Here is a 19,079-nt window from a genome sequence, read left to right on the forward strand (position 1 = left end):
GAAGCTAAGTTGCTCTTACCTGCCACATTTTTTACATGGAAATGTGTTTTCTGTGTTCTGAGTTTTACTGGTAGCATCTGATTTTATCTTCTGTTTTCGCCGCCTCCTCTGCACTGGAATAGCAATAGGCTTTCGAGGCTTCATGGTTGTCTCCCTCGGCTTCCTTCCAATTCTGCCTGTGGCAGTTGCTTCTTGACTCCTAATATTGGCATCATTGGCCTTTAGAGAGAGGGAAAGGTAAGACAAACAAATTTAAATTCACTTCTTACCATGGTCCTATGCATACATCAACCAAAATAACTGTATGGAGTTTCCTCGCCTTACTCATCCCAGTTCCTCCACAACAGCACAGTCTTGTTGCCAGTAACACTCTAAGTTACCTCAGCCCAGTCCCTTGCTCTGGGAGGAGTTCGAGGTAGAAACGTTTACATCTGAAAAACTGGTATTTTCTAAACTACGTGTAGAGAGAGTGTGGTGTAGAAAGTACAATATGCACAATGCAGTACTTACTGTTACACCAGCTTGTAGTGTCTCTGCATCTTTGAGGGGAAGTGTGCTCTTCTTTCTGTTATCCAATCCTTCATCTCCCTCCTCTTCCTCCTCTTCTTCCTCTTCCGCGTGTCCCTGTTCTTCACTGAAAATGTCCCTTCTGAGAGGAAGAACACGTGCAAACCTATGGGAACTCTTCACCAGAAGATAAAGAAACTGTTAATTTTGGTGTCTGCAAGTAAATGCTATGTGACACAGGAGACAAGCTTGTTTATGAGTCTTTACCCCTCCACACTGGCCAGATTGTGTCTGCTCTTGATTTTACTAGCAAACAAGACAACACATAAAATCAGACTTAGCACCATAGCTCAAGAGAGAAGACATATATTTAGGAAATTACCTTGATGTCAACTTCAGCTTCATCTCTCACAGATTTTTCATTAGCACCATCAATGTCCCCAAAGATTAAGGTCCCATTCCGACCAATTTTCACTTGTTTCTTATACGTGTAGTAGAATTCCACGCACTGAGCCACTGTCTTGGTTTTTATCTGGTATTTAAAAAACATACATCCAATGGATTACTTGATTTTAAAAAAGTTCTATAGATAATAAAGGTGCAGTAAATACACTTTGTATTTTTTTCCCCAGAAGCTTCTACTCCACTACAACTGCTGTTAAAGCCTTCATTTCCATGTCATCTTTTCCTGTGTGCCCCATCCCACAGCCCATCCCCTACTGCCACTGTTACTTTGATAACTACAAGACCAAATTTCCAAAGAAAACATGGTCAATGTAAAGGTGACAGAACCCGGCACTCTGTAAGCTTAAGCACCTTTTAGCCTCTGAAACATTGCAATTGAGCTGTCAGGCTTGAGAGCAGCCTTTCAGTTTTATGGGGGAGCTTTATTTTACAGCCGCACTTAAGAGAAGACCAGAGCAGAATACCGTTCCAAAAATGGAAAGGAAGGTTTGCAGCACTTTCCCATTTTGGCCACATGCATTTCATGCATGTGTGGTGACAGAAAACTATCAGTACAGACAGACCAATGGCCATCTATATATTCTCTATCAGTGATTTTACTTTCATTTTTTATGTTTGGGAGTATATTCTTTCTTTCTGTGCTTTTGTAACTTAAATGCACTTTGGTTACTTATTCAGAGGAAATATGCATGCAGCTCCCAATTGTGTACTCTAACTCCCTCAAGTGCTTTCCTCCTACCGAAGTGCCATGCCTCATGAAAATAAACAGGAGTGGTTGCTTTTACTATCATTGTCACAGAAAACTGGGAACAAAAGGATGCATCATTCCCATATCCTTCTTTGGTTCTTTTCATCAGCAACAAGGATGCGTTTCTATTTAGTTTTATAAGCAAGCCATTTAAGCCGTGCTGGAACATTACCAGCACTCTATAAATATGCCCTGTGGAAGTGATATCTGTGCTGCATGGACTAATGGAAGTAATGCAGTAAGTACAAGGGCTGAGTAAACAACAACAGCAAAACAAATACTATTGTTCTGGCTATCTCTAGTGAGATTCTATGCTTTGCTGGATAAAATTTGTCTAAAATCTTCTGAGTGCAGGTCTCAATGCTTAATACTGATGTTTGAGAAAAATCAAGTTTGAACTTCCTGTATTAAATGTTTGAACACAAGAACATATTGCCATAAAAACCAACCAACCAACCAAACAAAAAGCATTTAAAAGAAGTAACTTACAAGCTTTTGGACCAAGAAAAAGTCTTTCTTGTAGATTGCAATGCCTTTGTTGAAAAGTTTCTTTTCAGCAACTTTCCAATTGTCTGATCCTGTAGATAAAAAAAAAATTATAACTGAAGCCCTTGTGATTCCAAACGTTAACTCTTTTATGTACTGTTCACTCAAGTTCTTGTTAAATAAAAGCAACGCAAACATACAAGGGTACAGTCTCACTGTATAATCCTGCTTAACTGCTGGCTGCTCTTCCTTACTGCTCCACTTTGGCCCTGCTCTCCTCCCTTCCTTTGTTAGATGTACTAGTGCTCATCACAGGTTAACTCAGTTCAGCTTGCTAAAACCAGCTGATTAGAAGAGCTAAAATGTGTTCCAATAAAACAGTAAACTTAACAGACATTTTTGGGTGGCCCAGTCATCAGATTTTATAAAAGGGAAGTGCTAGGGCAGGAGAACAGAATCTTCTCTTTCAGCAGCAATCCACAATAATACTAGATCAGGCATAACACCAAACTGTACCTGAAGATCTATTACCTCCCGAATACGCTTACTATTCTAGTGCCCTTGTGTGTAATAATAAACACATTCCAGAATCTTCTCTTATCTTATAGATACTACCTAAGCAACAGCATTATAGTAGTAGTGTGTAATAATAAAGAAATACAATTTCTATGCTTTATGGCAGCTGCTATTAGATGTCACTCTACTACCTTGCATCAGGTCTCTCAGGTGGCTAGGGTCACTCTGGATCATTGAAGTTAGCTAGCACCATACAGCTTAATATTTCCTAATTAGGAACAACACTACAAAGACAGTCTACAGCATTTACATTTTGCAGAAATAATGACCATCAACAGTTGGCCAAGCTCTGCATCTCTTAGCGTTATTCAGCAAGCTTGAAAACTCTTCCCACAGAACCCCTCTTAACTCCACCACCTAGAAATCCATGGCAGAGAGTCTGTGGTTCTGAGGCTACCAGTCTGGTTGTCTTTCTGCATTCTCTCTGGCTTAGTACAAGGGATCAGATTCCTTTATCCTAATGAAGGAAAACAGAATACACATATGCAAATACACACATGCATATTCTGAGAGATGCAGTGTCTTATATTGTGTTATAAGTGTCATGTTTTGCACAGGCAAAATTCCTGGCAAGTCATCATCTGATTTAACAGACAGAAGTGTGACCTTTAAATCTTACTGTAATATTACAGAGTTCCCTAGAACGGAAGATGATGGAAGAATTCCTGTATATCAGACAAGCAGCACAAAGTTAATCAAGTTTGCAAACCTGTGTAGTGATAATCTGCCAGAGGATGGGTAGGTGATCGTACTGGCCTCTTCAATAGCAGCTTGGTCAAAGCTCCCTAAAATAAACACAAATAATTAATGTTTGGGGTATTTAAAGCAAAGATCAGGTGATTGTTAATCCTCTCCTTTCTAGTAAGCTAATTGAAAAGAAGCTCTTTCCTATAGCACAATTAACACCTGGGATGTGGAATGGGATACAACTTCAAAATCACATTATTGACTGTCCACTAAATTTTGGCTATCCCTGGCAAGTGGTAAGCCTCTCAGTACCTCAGCACCACTCTGCGAATTGATGCTTTCCAACCCAATCACCACGGTGACAAGAGACAGTTAATTCCATATAGACAGAGACCACGCAGCAGTTTCCTCTCCTTTACTGAAAGCCTAAGTTACGTATTTTCATCCAAAAACCCTGCCCTAAAATGATGTCTGTCAAATATCCAAGTCATTAGGATCTTAACTCACTATTTCGAAACAAAAGACAGCAGTCATGTGACTGAAAGATTCTACACACACACAAAAAAATCTTCTCAATGTGCTTTTTACCCTGCATTTAAACTGCAACTACTTCCAAAGTTAGCAGAAGAAAAGAACGGAGCTGCAGTTCCACTGCAAGCAGTTTAAACCAGCTTAGTCATGAGCTCCAGCTGCGAGGGGCAGTCCTTTCCTCCCTAAAGTCAGCAACAGCACTCACAATGGAGGGCTGGTTCTGTGAACCTATCTGGAAGAAAACTAACACAGGAAAAAAAGTTTTTAATTTCTTCCCCTTTCCCAGGGCAGGTCAATATAGAGTCTCACAAATGCCAGTGCTGGCACAGTACAGGGGATGACCAACAAGCAGCCAGGAAAAAGGGTGGGCTACACCATCTGACCACAGGGCTGATTTATGGCAGGTTCAGTCAATCACATAACTCGAAAAGGCTGATGATCCTGTGCTGAGTGCTGTGCTCTGTTCTTTGATAGTACCTCCCAGGAGTGTCAAAGGGCATTAACTGTGTGTCGTATCTTACAACACTGGTGCAAAGTTAGTGAGCACAAGCCACTTTATAGACACGCACATAGAACTTATATGGATTTGCCAAAAGTATGAGGAGCAAAACACTACATTTTAAGTCTCAGCTTCAGCCCCAGCCTCTCATTTTTAAAAAGCCAACTATGTCAAAGGTTGAAATATACACAAGGAGTGAGCATGGCTGCGCACACCTGACAGAGCACTTTACTGACAGCAACATCTCCAAAGGACACTAAACAGTGTGAGCTAGATGCATAGGAAGGAGTTCACAAGGCTTTCCTTTCATTAAATAACAGGTTATCTGGCCTTTATTAAAATCTTTCATTAAAACCAAGGTGAAAAGCTGGGAACACTCACCAGAATGCTTCCCTTCGCTTCATGTAAGAAATGCAGCGCCAGCTCCTGGTTGGTTCCAGCCCCAGGAAAAATGCTTGAACAGGCAGCAGCTAGCAGGTTTTCCACTATTTCCACAGAGATACCAAACATATTTGGATTAGAATATTAAAATGGAGTTTCTGACATGATTCACATGATTAACTAGCCCTTCTGAAGCAGAATTAGACATAACAGAAGCTAAAACTGACATGCTGAATGTCACTGCAAATGTATCTGGGTCAAATTTGGACATTAGAATTTATTTTATTTTATTTATTTATTAGAATTTATGTCACATAGCACAGCACTGCATCCAGCACTACTTACATGTGGTGTTTCTCGCTAATCTCCTCTCTTCCCTCCTGTAATGTCTTCCCATCTCTGTTCACATCAGAGATTTCCTGAATCCCCCCTCTATTAGCTTATGATCTTTACAAAGTTTCCATTTCATAACACCCATTTTTCTCTTGACTCAGAAAGATTTCTTCCAGGCCTGCCCACTTCCTCTTTGCTTCAGCAAAAGAAGCATTTGTACATGCCACAGCCTATGTGCACCAACAGCAGACAGCTCCTCAATCTGCTGCTAGCTGCCACAGCTCCTGTTTCCTCATCCTGACTTCCGTCTACAAATTGATTTTTCCAAATATTATTATGTTTAGAACATCTCTTAAAAATATAGAAGTTGACTGCATGTGGCATTCAAATGTTAGCAAAGACAAGGAAGCCTCACTGAGCTCAAGGCTGCTCCCTCCTTGCCTGACCAGGCCCCCTTTTATCTAAAAAAAAATCCTATTAACCTCCCTGCCACCACACACAACCCCCCAAACCAAGTTTTACTCCATTTAAATATGGAGTATTCAAGACTATTTAAATATGCCACGTGACTTGCAGCTCTAAGACATTTTAAATTATGCCTGCAGTAGATGCATGGTTACTTCCACTAAAGCTGTGGCATTCAGTCCTAGTCACCAGCCTTCCACATTCTTACCGTTCTCTTGGGTGACTTTGTTGGTTTCCAGGTCACCCCATGGCTGCCACACCAGCTCTGCTTTATGTTCATCAGCTGCTGCCAGAGATCTATCTTGGAGCAATGGGATTTCTGCTTGGAAGCGAGTTCCTACATTTATCCGCCTGCAGAAAGAGTAACAAGTCCTGGTCAGGCAACCTCTACAATATCCAGATATCCTTCATGTCTGCAAAAAGCAACAGTTATGAAGAAACTGAAATGCAGCAGGCTGTGGCATATAATAACAAGAACAGCTTTCAGGTGCTGTTGGTTACATTAACCAGTATGACTCGAAAGGTGAGAGGTTTTATGGCCTTTACCAGTTTCCATTGTCTTATTGATCAACAACGCTTGGAATTGCATTTAAATACGGATCTGTTAACTGCTTAAAAAATTTCCTTCCAGTAGGAGATGAGGAGATGACATTCAGATATGGCAAATGTAGCAGGAGAGCTTTAGACATGCCACTACATACTGTCTGTCACTTTCCCCAAAACATTATCTCCAGTTTCTATCAAAGTTTAAATGATAGGGACATTATATGTCTTGTGGCATGGTATGGGCTCGGGAGAACTAAGGCAGTTGAAAATGTCCTCCCTCTGATGCCAATGGCTTTAACTGTTTCAGCACATCTCACAAAACAGACTTGACACAATAGATACTGCTTCTCAGAAGTTATTCAATTTCAAATATACTAAAAGTGGAAGTCACGTGGAAAATGAAGAACCCCAGGAAGAACTCGGTTTTGTTCTGAGCGCTTCACAGGTACAAAAGTCTATTAAACCTGTAACACTCCATAGTTTTCTAATTCTTTACCTTTCTTGATTATCTTGTTGGACAGAAATAGCATGATATTGACTGACTATCTTGTTAGGCAGATAGAGCACGACAGCAAAATAAAAGCAAGAGATTTCATACAAGACTTGCTAAAGACCTTGCTAAAAAAATACAACGCAAAACTAAAAACACTTACAGATTCAGCACGGTGAGGGACTGCAGAATGATACCAGTGTGGAGTCTGCTGCTCACTGCAATTAGTCTCACCTACAGTTACAGCATGCAGTTTCACAGTGGTGGAGGGGGTTCTAGATACTGACTCCCCTCCCCAGAAGGCAAGACTGACAGCAACTGACACTTTGCTGTCAACTGGAAACAGATAAAAAGGTTTTTAATGTCTGGGACACGTGGGAGGTTTTATGTCCCAAGACAGACTTCTCTGTCCTCACTTGTGAGATGAAGGGAGGTAGCTGGACGAATTGGAAAAAAAAGAACGTGGGCTTGAAGAGATATCTCAGAAATTGCCTTTTATTTTCAAAGTAAACTTCCAGTATGGTAGCCCTAGGCTGGAAGAGCCTAAGAGTTAGATCTGGCACATGCAATGTCCAAATAAAAACAGATTTTCACTGCAAGAGCTCATCACTTACCAAGTAACTTGATCTAATTTGTCCTACTCCAAGCAAGGACTTGGACCAGATGACCTCCTAAGGTCCATTCAAGATAAGTTATTCTAGGATTCCTTTAACAAGGAAGCCTAGATTTCAGTACGGCAAAAGCTTTTTCCTGTAAGCACTGACAGTGCTCCTGGTGCTCCCTGTGGTATGGTTAAGTGTGGCAACATCCAGGACTGAGGCTATGAACTGGGAAGGCAACTCCCAGACGATGCACCACAGCAGTACTTGTGGCTGGCTAGCTGAGAAGTGACTGAGGCTTGGAAGCAACTGAGCTCAAGACCCATAGAACACAGATCTGTGACACCAGCTGCCCATTAAGCTACTTCACAAACAGAACAATTAAGCTTCATTAGCACTTTTCCTATTCTGAATCTCTGCAATGCAATGACCTTTTGAGAAGCATTAGCAGAAGGTCTGGCAAAGAACAAGCAATTAATAATACAATATATGGCAATCACAACTTACAGTCAACTTTTGACAAAGTCAAGAATGCAAATTAATGGATCAAATTAAAAATTTTCTTAAAAAAATCAAAATTTAAAAAGAAAATCAGGATTCCTGCCATCTTTCTTTGATAGAAGATATGCCCACATAACAGACCACAACAGTGTCGCACAAATTAGCATTAAAGCAGCAAACTAATTACTTTGACAACACAGAATGACAACAGTCTTAATTTATTGTGGTTAAAATCCAAAGTAAACTAACCTGCACAAGCATCTGTTCAATGAGCCTAAGATGACAGCAAGATGGATGGCTCTTTGCACATAACCCCTTTTGGCAACAGAAAATGAACCTGCATTACTGAGTCACCATAGTTTGAATTTCCTAGTGAATATTTGAAAATTCTCTTCCATGACTGAATCGGTAGCTAACATTATGCCACTGACTTCAGTCATTTAAACCAGCAGACACAACAACCAGTCAATTGCACCATGCAGAGTTCAAAGATCAAGACCTGGTGTGAAAAAAATCTGTTCAAGAAGGGGCTCACCTGGAACTACGCGAAATGAATGAACAACAAAACAACAAATTAAACCATTCTCAAAACAGATTAAAACTAACAAGTGTGCTTCTTTATTTCCATGAATGGGCTTGAACAAGTGCTGGTGCAATATAGGATACAGGAGTAGAAAAATAGTGATTATTTACATCTGAATTGTCATGGAACCAGAGACTGGTCCTGGAAGGAATCTGCAAAGGTGACACGAATAACCCGGGTTCATTCACAACTGCAATAGTTTTCAGTTGGCTCAGGGCTGTCTGCTGCCAGAAGTGTACAAAACATCAAAAAAAGAAGGCAGAATGGGGAAAGGGGGAGAAGTCCTATAAATTGACAGCAAATGCTCCAGTTAATCTTTAAACACGGGCAATTTGGGAAGAAAAGTAAAAGAGGCCTGTTATTTGTTTGGGGGCTGTGAATTAAATATTTCAAATGTTAACAGGATATGCTGCAGAGTTAGAGCTGAGATTCCTTTCTGGCTGCAGAGAGTCAGGAATGCAGAGCCACATGGGCGTTTGTCATGACATGCATCTCCATGAATAGATTTCGCAAGAGTTCATTCTTATAGACATAACACCAGATTGGAACTACTTTGCTGTAGTTCTACAGCCCTTAACTGTGGCTGATAACATTCCCAGAGGGTTTACAAAGGCTGTGCAGGGATGCTTGCTGCATTGCTTTTCCTGACAGGTTTAGCAGGACTGGCACCAAACCTAAGCTCCTAACTCCAGCTTCAGTGTCTCCAAACTGCGTTCCCTAGTGCCACTGGGTCCTCCTATGTCTGAGCTTTCCCAGCACATAACCAACTAAGAAGTTTAATTAGGCTTATTAGTTCAGGCTACACTCTGCATGCAAGTGGCTGCAGTGCTTTCAGTCTGCACCAGCTCACAAGGGAGCAAAGCCACCTTCCCAGTTGCGCTGAAGCTAACACACCACATGGATAACCTGCAACCTGATCAGTGCATGTGAAAGCTAACTACATTTGTCCATATTCTGTTTTGGCCTTCCTCTATAGGAGTGTTATTTTTCTCACTCTAAAACAACTAGCTTACAAAGGAGTGTTCATATACAACAACACAAGACACTCACCTTTGGATAATCAATGCTATTTCAGCCCGAAGACAGATGCGTAGTAATAGAAAGTAGGAAAAATCACCAGAAGTAAAAGGTGCATTTGCCCAAACAAGTGTTACTTATTGCACAGAGCCATTTGTAAATAAGACAATTTATATTTTGAGTCATTAATAGGAGTACCTTCAACGTTTCTAAGAGACATTAAACTGTACAGAGAGCAGCCTGAAGGTTTAGCAGCAGGAAGAGAAGTAGGTTTACTACCAAGCTAAGATTCTGCTGGGTACTTACGGTTCAATGCTGACCGGTGTGGCTTCCCCCACTACTGTGAGAACAGGAGGCGTAACTTCTGAACTATCTGCAAGGCAATGAAAGAACTGCTCAGACCATCTCAGATCATCTTCACATTTGAGATATATTCTTCACAAAGCTTGTAAATCTATCTGAGGTAGCCACCTCTCAAAACAGGTACCCATATGCTAAAGGAGTTTAAGATGTCCAAGAATTCAGCTTCTAGTCAACATCTACATCTTAGTAATAACTCTATCTGGACAAGATACTGACGGTCTATTATAGAAGAGGAACTGACTTTTCCATTCCTGAGAACGTCAGTAGGGGGTGACAGAGATTACTTTTGAACACATCATAACATGCATGGCCAGATGGAAGGAACGCTGCAATTTCTCCATCCTAGCCGCCCAGACTTTACCAGCAAGAAATCCCAGTTCCACATACCCACATCTCCAAAAGTCATGATTTTCCTCCTATTGCTCCATAGTTCCTTATCATAAATTAGCCAAGAAGGAAAGGAAAAAGTGGAACTTACTTGATCTAAGCAGAGTTCTGTGAGCACTTTTAGGAGTCATTGGAGGTGGAACTGAATGACCGCTTGAAGAGAGGATAGCATTAAAATATAGCCCAGATCCTTCTCTCACTGGACTAAGAATTGGTGGAGGAGTGTAAGGAGGTAGCTCGAAGTTCCTGTCTGAAGGATGATCTGCCAGACGGACAGGTGACCGTAGGTGGCTCTGATACGGAGTAATGTTAGAATAAACAGGTGGTGCAATAAAGGTGCCAGCTTTTGGTGGTATGAAGAGTGGCTCAGGTCTTGGGCGCTGCTTTGGTTTCCGGGCAAAACCCTCTGCTTCTTCCTTTGGGACAGCATCTTCATGCTATTAGAAAAAAAAGTTATACATTTAATTTCATTTTAAAACTTCAGGTCAGTTGAAGAATTTCCGTGAGATAACAACATTCTTTCATGGCAGGTCAACATCTAGACAGGGTAGCTGGGGAGGGGACAGGTCTCAACAACAAGCAGAAAGGGAAAGCAGGAGGAAGATGATGGGGAATGGAACACACAAGAACTATTAGGTAGCAATGCTACCTCTGAGTGCTTAGGAATCACGTGTCTGGTCCAACCTTTGTTTGGAAAGATGATAATGACCTCACAGTAGCTAGGAAAAGGGACATATAAGTTCAGCAGAACTCTGATACAGATGCAAGATGACACCAGATAGTGATTAGAGAACAGAAAAAAAACATTACAGTATTATCTTAGATGGTCAAGCATGTAAATGCACAGAAACCTCCTTAGATGTCTGCTGTTTCCCGATGGTATCGGAATGTTCCACTGCACTTCTCAACAGACAAACAGAAGAAGACAAAAAAGTTTAAAGAACGCAAACCCTGAACTTGAAAGGAAACACTCAAATACTGATCTTCAGAACCTCAGTAAGATTAAAATTCCATGAGAATGAATCTCCACTTTGGATTTCACTCACACATGGAGATACATACACTACTCACAATTTGATGTTATCAGTGTACGTATGGAGAAAACACTCTTTACTCAAGGAGAGACAGAGTATTTATTCTATTGTTATTGTACATCTGGATTTCTTTACTGTTTAGTAGTTGGGCATTGCCTGTCAGTACTAGTAGTAGCAGTAACGGTCCATGAAATATGACATATATGGCAATACTATGAAATGAAAAAAAGAAAAAGAAAAACCACGGTCCCCAGACTGCACCCATTCCAAGTTCAAGCCTTGAGATCCAACTACTTTAATAGAAGAACTACACCACATTTCTCAAAACCCAATCCAACCTGCCCTGAAACACCTCCATGGATGGGGAATCCACAACTTCTCTGGGCAACCTCTTGCAGTGCCTCATCACTTCCTGAGTAAAGAGTTTCTTCTTTGTATCTAATTTAATCTACCCTCTTTTAGTTCAAAGCCGTTATCTCTTGTCCTATCACTACACTCCCTGACAAGAGTCCCTCCTCAGCTTTCTTGCAGGCTCTCTTTAAGTACTGGAAGGCTGCTATAACGTTTCCTCAGAGCCTTCTCCTCTCCAGGCTGAACAACCACAGATTTCTCAGCCTGTCTTCACAGGACAGGTGCTCCAGCCCTCTGAGCATCCTGATGGCCCTTCTCTGGACACAACCCTACAGGTCCACGTCCTTCTTACACAGGGGGTCCCAGAGCTGGACACGACGCTCCAGGTGGAGTCTCACAAGGGCAGAGCAGAGGGGGAGAATCACCTTCCTCACCCTGCTGCTCACGCTTCTTTTGATGCGGCCCAGGATACGTTTGGCTTTCTGGGCTGTAAGTGCAAATTGCCAGCTCATGCTGAGCTGGCAATAATTAATATATAACAGATTCGGCTCTCTTTGGTTTCTTTGCCTGCCCATACCTGATTTGAGGTTTCCATGTTAGTATTACGATTAGATCGCCTCCGAGTGACTATCACAGAAGGCTTGCGTTCACAAGGACCTCGATCATTTGTTTGGCCTCTCTGGAGCTTCCCATCCTCAGACTTTTCTTTTCCAAGGTTCTGCAAGTCAATTTTTCTCACTGGCACAGATACAGGAATGATAAGAGGCACAAGACTGCTGTCCTCCCGGGCTTTTTTAGGAGCTGGTGAAGAACTGGCAAATTCCACCACGCTTTTAGCAGCTGTAGGTCCTGGAGCTGCTATCAGCACACTTTTCTTCTCTTCTGAAGTATCCAGTTCCTAAGAAGAAAGATAGATTCCTTAGAAGTTCTGTAGCACTTGCAAAACAAATCAGATCTCTCACACAGTATATTAACTCTCTCTATGCAATTTGCAAGCTGAAAGGGATTTAGAAAATGTTATTGGAAGAAAAAGAATATTTGACAAGAGTATTAGCACAGTTTGTTAGAATTAGTTGAGGGTTCCCTAAAATCTCAGCCACTAGAAAACTTGGACTTGTCATCCATAAGAATCATTTTACTACCTATGGTTTGACATTTTATTTTCCAGATGAAATTGTGCCCTGCCGCTTAACTTCCCCAAAGGTTCTTCAGGTTTAGTAATGACTGTAAGCTGCAGGTTATTCATTTCAAATATCACACTTCTGTTCCAGAGAATGGAACAATGGCAAAGTTAATTAAATCTCTCATACAAAAAAAGAAAAAAGAAAAAAAAAAAAAAAGAAAAAAGCTAGGTTTTTATCAATTTTCTTCCAATTTACGTGACAGAAACAGCTTTCCTTTTTATAACTGGAGCCTTTGAGGTTTTCTGTCCAAACAGCCTGAAGAACTTCTCAGCAGAATCAGCAAGGCATAACTGCAAGCCAGCTCAGTTTACATTGCTCTTACAGCGTCCATGTCTTTGCTTTTACTCACGCAAACCCTAGAAAACAGCTCCAAGGACAAAGGACAGGAGGCTGAGTTACTGAACAAGCACATGCATACTGGAACACCAAATGACTTCAGATAAGTCATCACTAGATAAGTGATTCCTGCTGCTTCAAATGACTATCCGCATGTTCATTCCACTCTTGAACCAACTTCAAAGCAGTTGCCAGCTCACTTGGAAGCTGGATGTCAAAGGACAACTTTCAAAAACAGTCCCCCTCAGGGATGCAAAGGCCTTCTCAAGCTACAGTGAAGTGCAATCGAGAAGCTGTAGAAGATGCTCCTTTCAGAACTTTTCTCAAACTTAATGCCCTGTTTGGAAAGCCTTTGGATGCAGTTAGGTATGCAGACTCTGTGAGTGACAACCTACCAAGGAATTTACACAAACAGTTCTGTGATGTGGAAACTAAAGCAATGTTATCTCTCAGGTACTATGAGAGGTCTCCAGCATGAGCTTCAACAATTTTGCAGATTTACTTCAAGTCTTAAAAAAGAATCTATTGTGTGCCACTAAGAATATCTAATCCTGACAAAAATATAGCATAAGAAGGTTCTGTTGTAAGGTTTCAGACCTCTCCTGTCATCTCACTGTGGTTACAGATCAAGTCAGCCAGCTTCTTCACTGATGAGCAAGAGAACGTGCTCCAGCTGGCACACAAACAAACAACGATAGCCAAAGGACTAAACTGAAGTCTCACTTCAGTGCTACATTTATATGGAAGGAAGTGCAACTTCACTGTTACAAGATGCCTCAGCCAGAGCCTGAAGCTGGGGCTCCGGCCTCTCCAAGAGACCAAATATTTTTTGTTGCTTTCCAAAGCAAACAGGTCCACTCCGAAACATTAAGCCTTCAAAAAAAGCTAGGTGCCAAGATTGAGCAAGTAAAATCAGTCATAACAAGTCACATTTGGCATCAGTTGCCCCAGATTGTGCTGCAGAAGGAATTCACAGGCTTTGAGAACCACCCTTCACTCCAGGACCTGCACTTTTTCCCCTGAGATTACCTGACAGAACAATGACAGCACAAACAAGCAGCGGCAATACGGATATGTGAGAGAGCATCAGCTCTGACCAAAACACAGACCTCAGATACTTCCTGCGTGCTACACAGATCTCTGTAGGTCAAGAAACATGAACTAATTTCCTGACTGCAAGGAGGAAATTATGGCAGCTAGTCACACACAAGATGCCACCTCTCTTTGGCAGTATGATGGGTTAACTATGCCCCTCTTATTTCCAAGGCTGGGAGGTGACCAGCAAAGAACTCTCATCCTTGATAATGGGAGAGACGACGGCTCTTAGAGAAAAGAGGAAGGAGGAGAGCAGAACAGTAGAAGAGAGAGTGAAAAAGCACTACTGGGAATTTAATATCAATAGCTGAGACAGCCTTGAGGGGCTCTGATCCACAGCACTGAAAGATCACACATACACACATCCCTGCTGTTTATTAAGAGGGGACACAACTGATTTGGGGGTCAAGCCATTTGTTTCAGACCCCTTAAAAGTTTTCTCAACTGTTTGATCATGGTCGGAGGTAGGCAGAAATAAATCAAACAAGGGGCAGGACCTTCACGTGCAGAACTGCTAGGGATTTTCAGGCAGTTCAGCATTTCTGTTACAGAACTGCTGGCAGGAGGGCTGCTGGACAACTCCAGCAAACACAACTTGTTGCACTTCTAATCAGACTCCAGCATAAATATTGAAGGATGCAATACTGACCTAGAGCCCTCCAGTAGATTCACAGAAACCCATCACTCATTTTATTATTGACCATCTTACCCCTCAAGTAGTCTCTGAAAAATTTAGATTTCAGAGGAAAAACCCAGTCGTGACAGCTGGAAGAACTGTTCCAAGGCCACTGCTGTGAGCAAACAAAAAAAAAAATACACGAGCCTTATGAACTCCTGCTAACAGTAAGGCAGCTTCTCTCTGAAGTCAAACCAAAGCTTGCTCATGAAGGAGATGAGTTCAGAACTGAGATTCCGCAATTTTATTTTTCTGTTTTGTTTTGTGCATGTGGCAACCGGTCCTCTGTTTTAGAAATGGGACACATGCTAAAGCCACATGCAAGGGAAAAGAGGCAGGGTCTACAACGGCTCTCTCTTTTCCACAAAAGAATATGTAAACCCAGACATCTCTGAGAAGATCATTCCAGATCTGAGATTTTTTTTTCCCATTGTTATTAAAGAAAACAAACAACACCACCTTTTCACGTGCAACAGAGTTATATGTGAAATGAAACAGTAAAGCTAAGGGTAGAGACTTTGCTGTAGTCTGTAGGCAGCAATAACCTTGTACTGCCTGAAAAAGGCAGCCACAGTAGATGGGCAGCTCTGGTGCAAAGTGTCGTTTGTGACACTGCACGTATGTATTGACACTGCTGTCCAAAATAACATTCTTGCAGAAGGTACGCAGACCTACATTGGAATGTTCAAACTAGTTCAAATTAGGAATATATCTTCTTTCATCAATAATTTAATCGTATGGTTTACTTAAATAATCTTCACATAACATAGACTAAGGAAGGCTTCTAGGTTGTTCATATCAGAAAGACACTGCTAAGAGAAGGGCACGACTCTTCTGTAACAGTTTTCCTTTTCCCCTCACATAATATGCAACCCCCTTAATAGATGTAGAGTTCATCAGACACAGGGTAAGAAATTTAACCTCTCTCAAAACCTCATCCTGAAAGCCTGAAGAGATCTGAACATAAGTTCTTCGGCTGGTGCAATCATGGCAGCAAACAAGCTGCCTGTGAAAACTGCAAAGAGCAAACGAGCATCTGTCAAGACTTTTCTCTGGTCGTTACATTATGAATCAAGCTAGAAGCAGCCATGCCTTCAAATGAGTAATTTTCACCTGTCAGGCCCTTCTAGATGCTGTTAGCTTTCTCTTGCTACTGTGTTGATCAGACTGCAGTGCTAATTGTAGGCCTTCCTGCAATATAAACATGCAATGGCTGGAACAGAAGCAATTAATAGTTCACACTGCTAACTACTTCTAAGTTTCATATCAGATCTTCTGGTAGACAGCCTGTTCAGCTGGACTTAGAGCAACAAGGACTGAAGACTGCATCAACAGCCACTAGTTGCTGTGCAAGATGTGGAGTAGGCTATGGATACTTGTCTCGGTGTTTCTTAGCCCAGTTCTTTTACTCAATCACCACATCCCTCTAAGGAAAAGACTGGAAAAAACAGCCACAGACAGATTAGGGAAAAAAAAATAATGAGGAAAAAAATTCCCTTCCCTTTGTTGTCTGACTGGGCAGCAACTCAAGTGGCAAAACTGTAGGTAAAAGTAGCTCACACTAACACCCCTATTTCGTCACTCTCTGGCAACAGAACTTCCAAAGAAAAGCATATCTTAACTTCTCATAAGAGGCATTCACTGAAAGATTAGTCAAACTACACCTGAAAGAAAACCACAAGAAACACCTTGTAAACAAGCAAAAACCAACTCCAGAATCCCGTCTCTTGCCTCTGCTGTGCTCATTTTGACCCTTGCCATCTTGTCATGGCAAGGGAAATGCTGAACATGCAAGTAGCAGGATTTAACACAATTTAGAAACACTTCAGCCTCTAAAAGTGAAAAATTAGTAGGTAAGCAGCAGTCTTAACATAAAAGGAGGAGAATGTTAGAACGGTCAAAAGATAACAAGTGAACTGCTTATGCTTGCTGCTCTAAACTCCTGATCAGCTTGAGGACTAAGCAGAAAACTTCTGACCTCAGTCCTGGGCTAAAATCACATTCGGTATTAGTGAAGTAAAACTGCCCTTAGGTGGTTTTGCTGCACGAGAGCTATTCTCCCACAGCTGAGAGTTGCAGTAGCTGAACTTACATCCCACAACTCTAGAGCTGCCCTTGCTGCACTACAGAACTTCCTGAATCGAGATCCCATCCTGTCCTGCTTAAGTACATTAATTCCTTTGCATTTCGGCCCTATTGCCTAAACCAGTCCTCATACTATATTGGCTAGGATGTGTATCTTACCTTGACATTCTGAAGAGAAGCCAGCTCCACAGCTTTTTGGGCCAAAGTTAGCAAATTGGCTTCTTGAGAAACACGCCGTCTCCTTCGTGTACTCTGGATTACACCCCCTCTAACACCCTGAAACTCATTAGTTCTCGGAGCGTTTTCTTCAGCTGCTGCTGTCTGTTTCTCCCCATCTCTACCGTTCTGGGCCACAGCTTGCCTCTCTGTTTCCATCTGACACAGTTCACTGTTGACCAGGGCGTCCTTCTGCCCCAGATCCATTCTCTTGGGGTGTGAATAGCTACTTTTGTTGTGGGCCAGCGATTCAGGCGGCTGCTGCAATGGGACCTCTTGCTGATGCGTGTGCCAGTGATGGAGAAATAAATTGCTAGATTGTTCTTCTGCCTGCTTGGAAGCCAACACGTCTCCTGCAGATGTCATCAGGACACCTTCCTTGGAGAGTCTCCGTGACCTTCTTGGAAAGGGAATCTGGGTCTGAGGTAGCACTGTCTGTTGGTTCTGCTCTGTTAGAGCCTTGAATAGTTCCTGGTTCCTCTCCGTTTGCTGAAACTGGTGTGCCATCATGTGATGCTGAGGTGCTGCAGCTGCCACATGAGGCTGTGCTATGGAAGCAGTTTGCTGTAGACTGAAGGCTTGCGTGGCAGCCTGTTGCTGCTGCTGTTGAGGATAGAAATTTTCAAACAGCTGTAGTTGGGGAAGAGCTTGCTGTTTTTGCTGAGCAGTAAATGCTGGACTGGAAGAAGCTGGTGCTTCTTGAAAGACATGCAGTAATTCAGGAAGACCTTGCTTCTGGCCTTGGTGACCAAATGCAAGTTGGAAAGGCTGCAGTGGCAGACTTTGATTCTGCTGCTGCTGCTTCTGCATCTGATGAAAAGAATTCATTTGTGCTTGCTGTCTAACCAGGGCTTGCTGTTCCAGCTGAGCCTTCTGGGACATCATTTGCTGGACAGCATCTTCATACAAGTCCAGCTGTGACACAAACACTCCTTTCTCTTGATTTCTTTTAAGGGCTTCGGGGTGGCCATAGAACCCTGGGGCACCAGCATTGGAGTGGGGTCCTTTCGGGTTGCCCCCAAAAACCATACTGTGGTTCCACATTGCAGGTGGAGACTGCCAGTGGGCATCACCTCTCTCTGGCAACCGGTTTCCCATTAGGGAATTCTGCCATTTGACAGCTGTCACTGGCTGGGACATCATCATTGATTCTCCCCTATCTTGACTGTAAACAGAGTTCATCAAAGCAACATTGTTAGGGGCACTTGTTAATCCTCCCGTGTGAGGAATCTCCATGGTTTGGGAGACTGGTATATTCCCTCCGTGACCATAGTACTGGCCTTCTTTAAGCTGCTGCTGTGGTTCTTTTGATGACACAGCTATATCCTGTTCATTAAAATAAGCAATTCGTTTCCCAGTCCTTTTGGTTGAAGACTTTTGCTGAGTCTGAAGATTCATGATTCAGTCTATTCTACCAGCTGCACACACTGTATTTACAATCCACCCATCCCTGAGGTTGGGGGAGAAAAGGCACGTAAGTCTGTCTTTTCCATTCAGTTTTAATAATGAAGGGCAGGAAAGAAGTCCAGATGAAAGTACATCCACTTCCTTTTTGTTCGCGTGCTTCTCAGACTTCTTTTCACTCTTATCCTTTGTGGTTCAGAGGTCAGCAGGGTCCACTTAGTTACAGGTCCTGAAACAGAGAAGTAATTGCCATGAATCATCAGCAAACAACTGGAATACAAGCAGTCATGCAATAAACAATGATGTACATGTCTGTCCCGTTTCTGACGGAAATGAAGATCGGTGCAATGTATGTCAGAAACAATAGATATTACCTGCTAAGAAAATGTAAGACAACTTAGTTTTACAAAACAGACATATTATATTTACATGATGCACACAGACTTCTGACTAATTCTTCAAGCTTATTCTTCATTTCTCTTAACCTTTCTCTCTTCTGGCCAATTATTTCTATGTCTTCCCGTAGCCAGGATA

At 42.0% G+C, this 19,079-nt stretch overlaps 1 protein-coding gene across 3 annotated transcripts in view; it reads right to left on the reverse strand.

Moving 5' to 3' along the window:
• MIDEAS (mitotic deacetylase associated SANT domain protein) overlaps positions 1 to 19,079 on the reverse strand; it is a 55,866-nt gene that overhangs the window by 8,968 nt on the left and 27,819 nt on the right. For all 3 annotated transcript variants that reach the window (XM_084521013.1, XM_084521011.1, XM_084521012.1), the window contains exons 2-12: positions 17,085 to 18,774; positions 12,127 to 12,447; positions 10,256 to 10,601; positions 9,721 to 9,787; positions 5,887 to 6,029; positions 4,881 to 4,984; positions 3,492 to 3,567; positions 2,210 to 2,298; positions 890 to 1,039; positions 511 to 684; positions 20 to 219 (exon numbers count right to left, since the gene is read on the reverse strand). In XM_084521013.1, the coding sequence (XP_084377139.1) occupies positions 20 to 219; positions 511 to 684; positions 890 to 1,039; positions 2,210 to 2,298; positions 3,492 to 3,567; positions 4,881 to 4,984; positions 5,887 to 6,029; positions 9,721 to 9,787; positions 10,256 to 10,601; positions 12,127 to 12,447; positions 17,085 to 18,539 (3,125 nt within the window). In that variant the 5' untranslated portion in view covers positions 18,540 to 18,774. The remainder of the gene's footprint in view (positions 1 to 19; positions 220 to 510; positions 685 to 889; positions 1,040 to 2,209; positions 2,299 to 3,491; positions 3,568 to 4,880; positions 4,985 to 5,886; positions 6,030 to 9,720; positions 9,788 to 10,255; positions 10,602 to 12,126; positions 12,448 to 17,084; positions 18,775 to 19,079) is intronic.

The sequence above is a fragment of the Aythya ferina genome (genome assembly GCF_964211825.1).
Source record: "Aythya ferina genome assembly, chromosome: 5".
NCBI classification, from domain to species: Eukaryota; Metazoa; Chordata; class Aves; order Anseriformes; family Anatidae; genus Aythya; species Aythya ferina.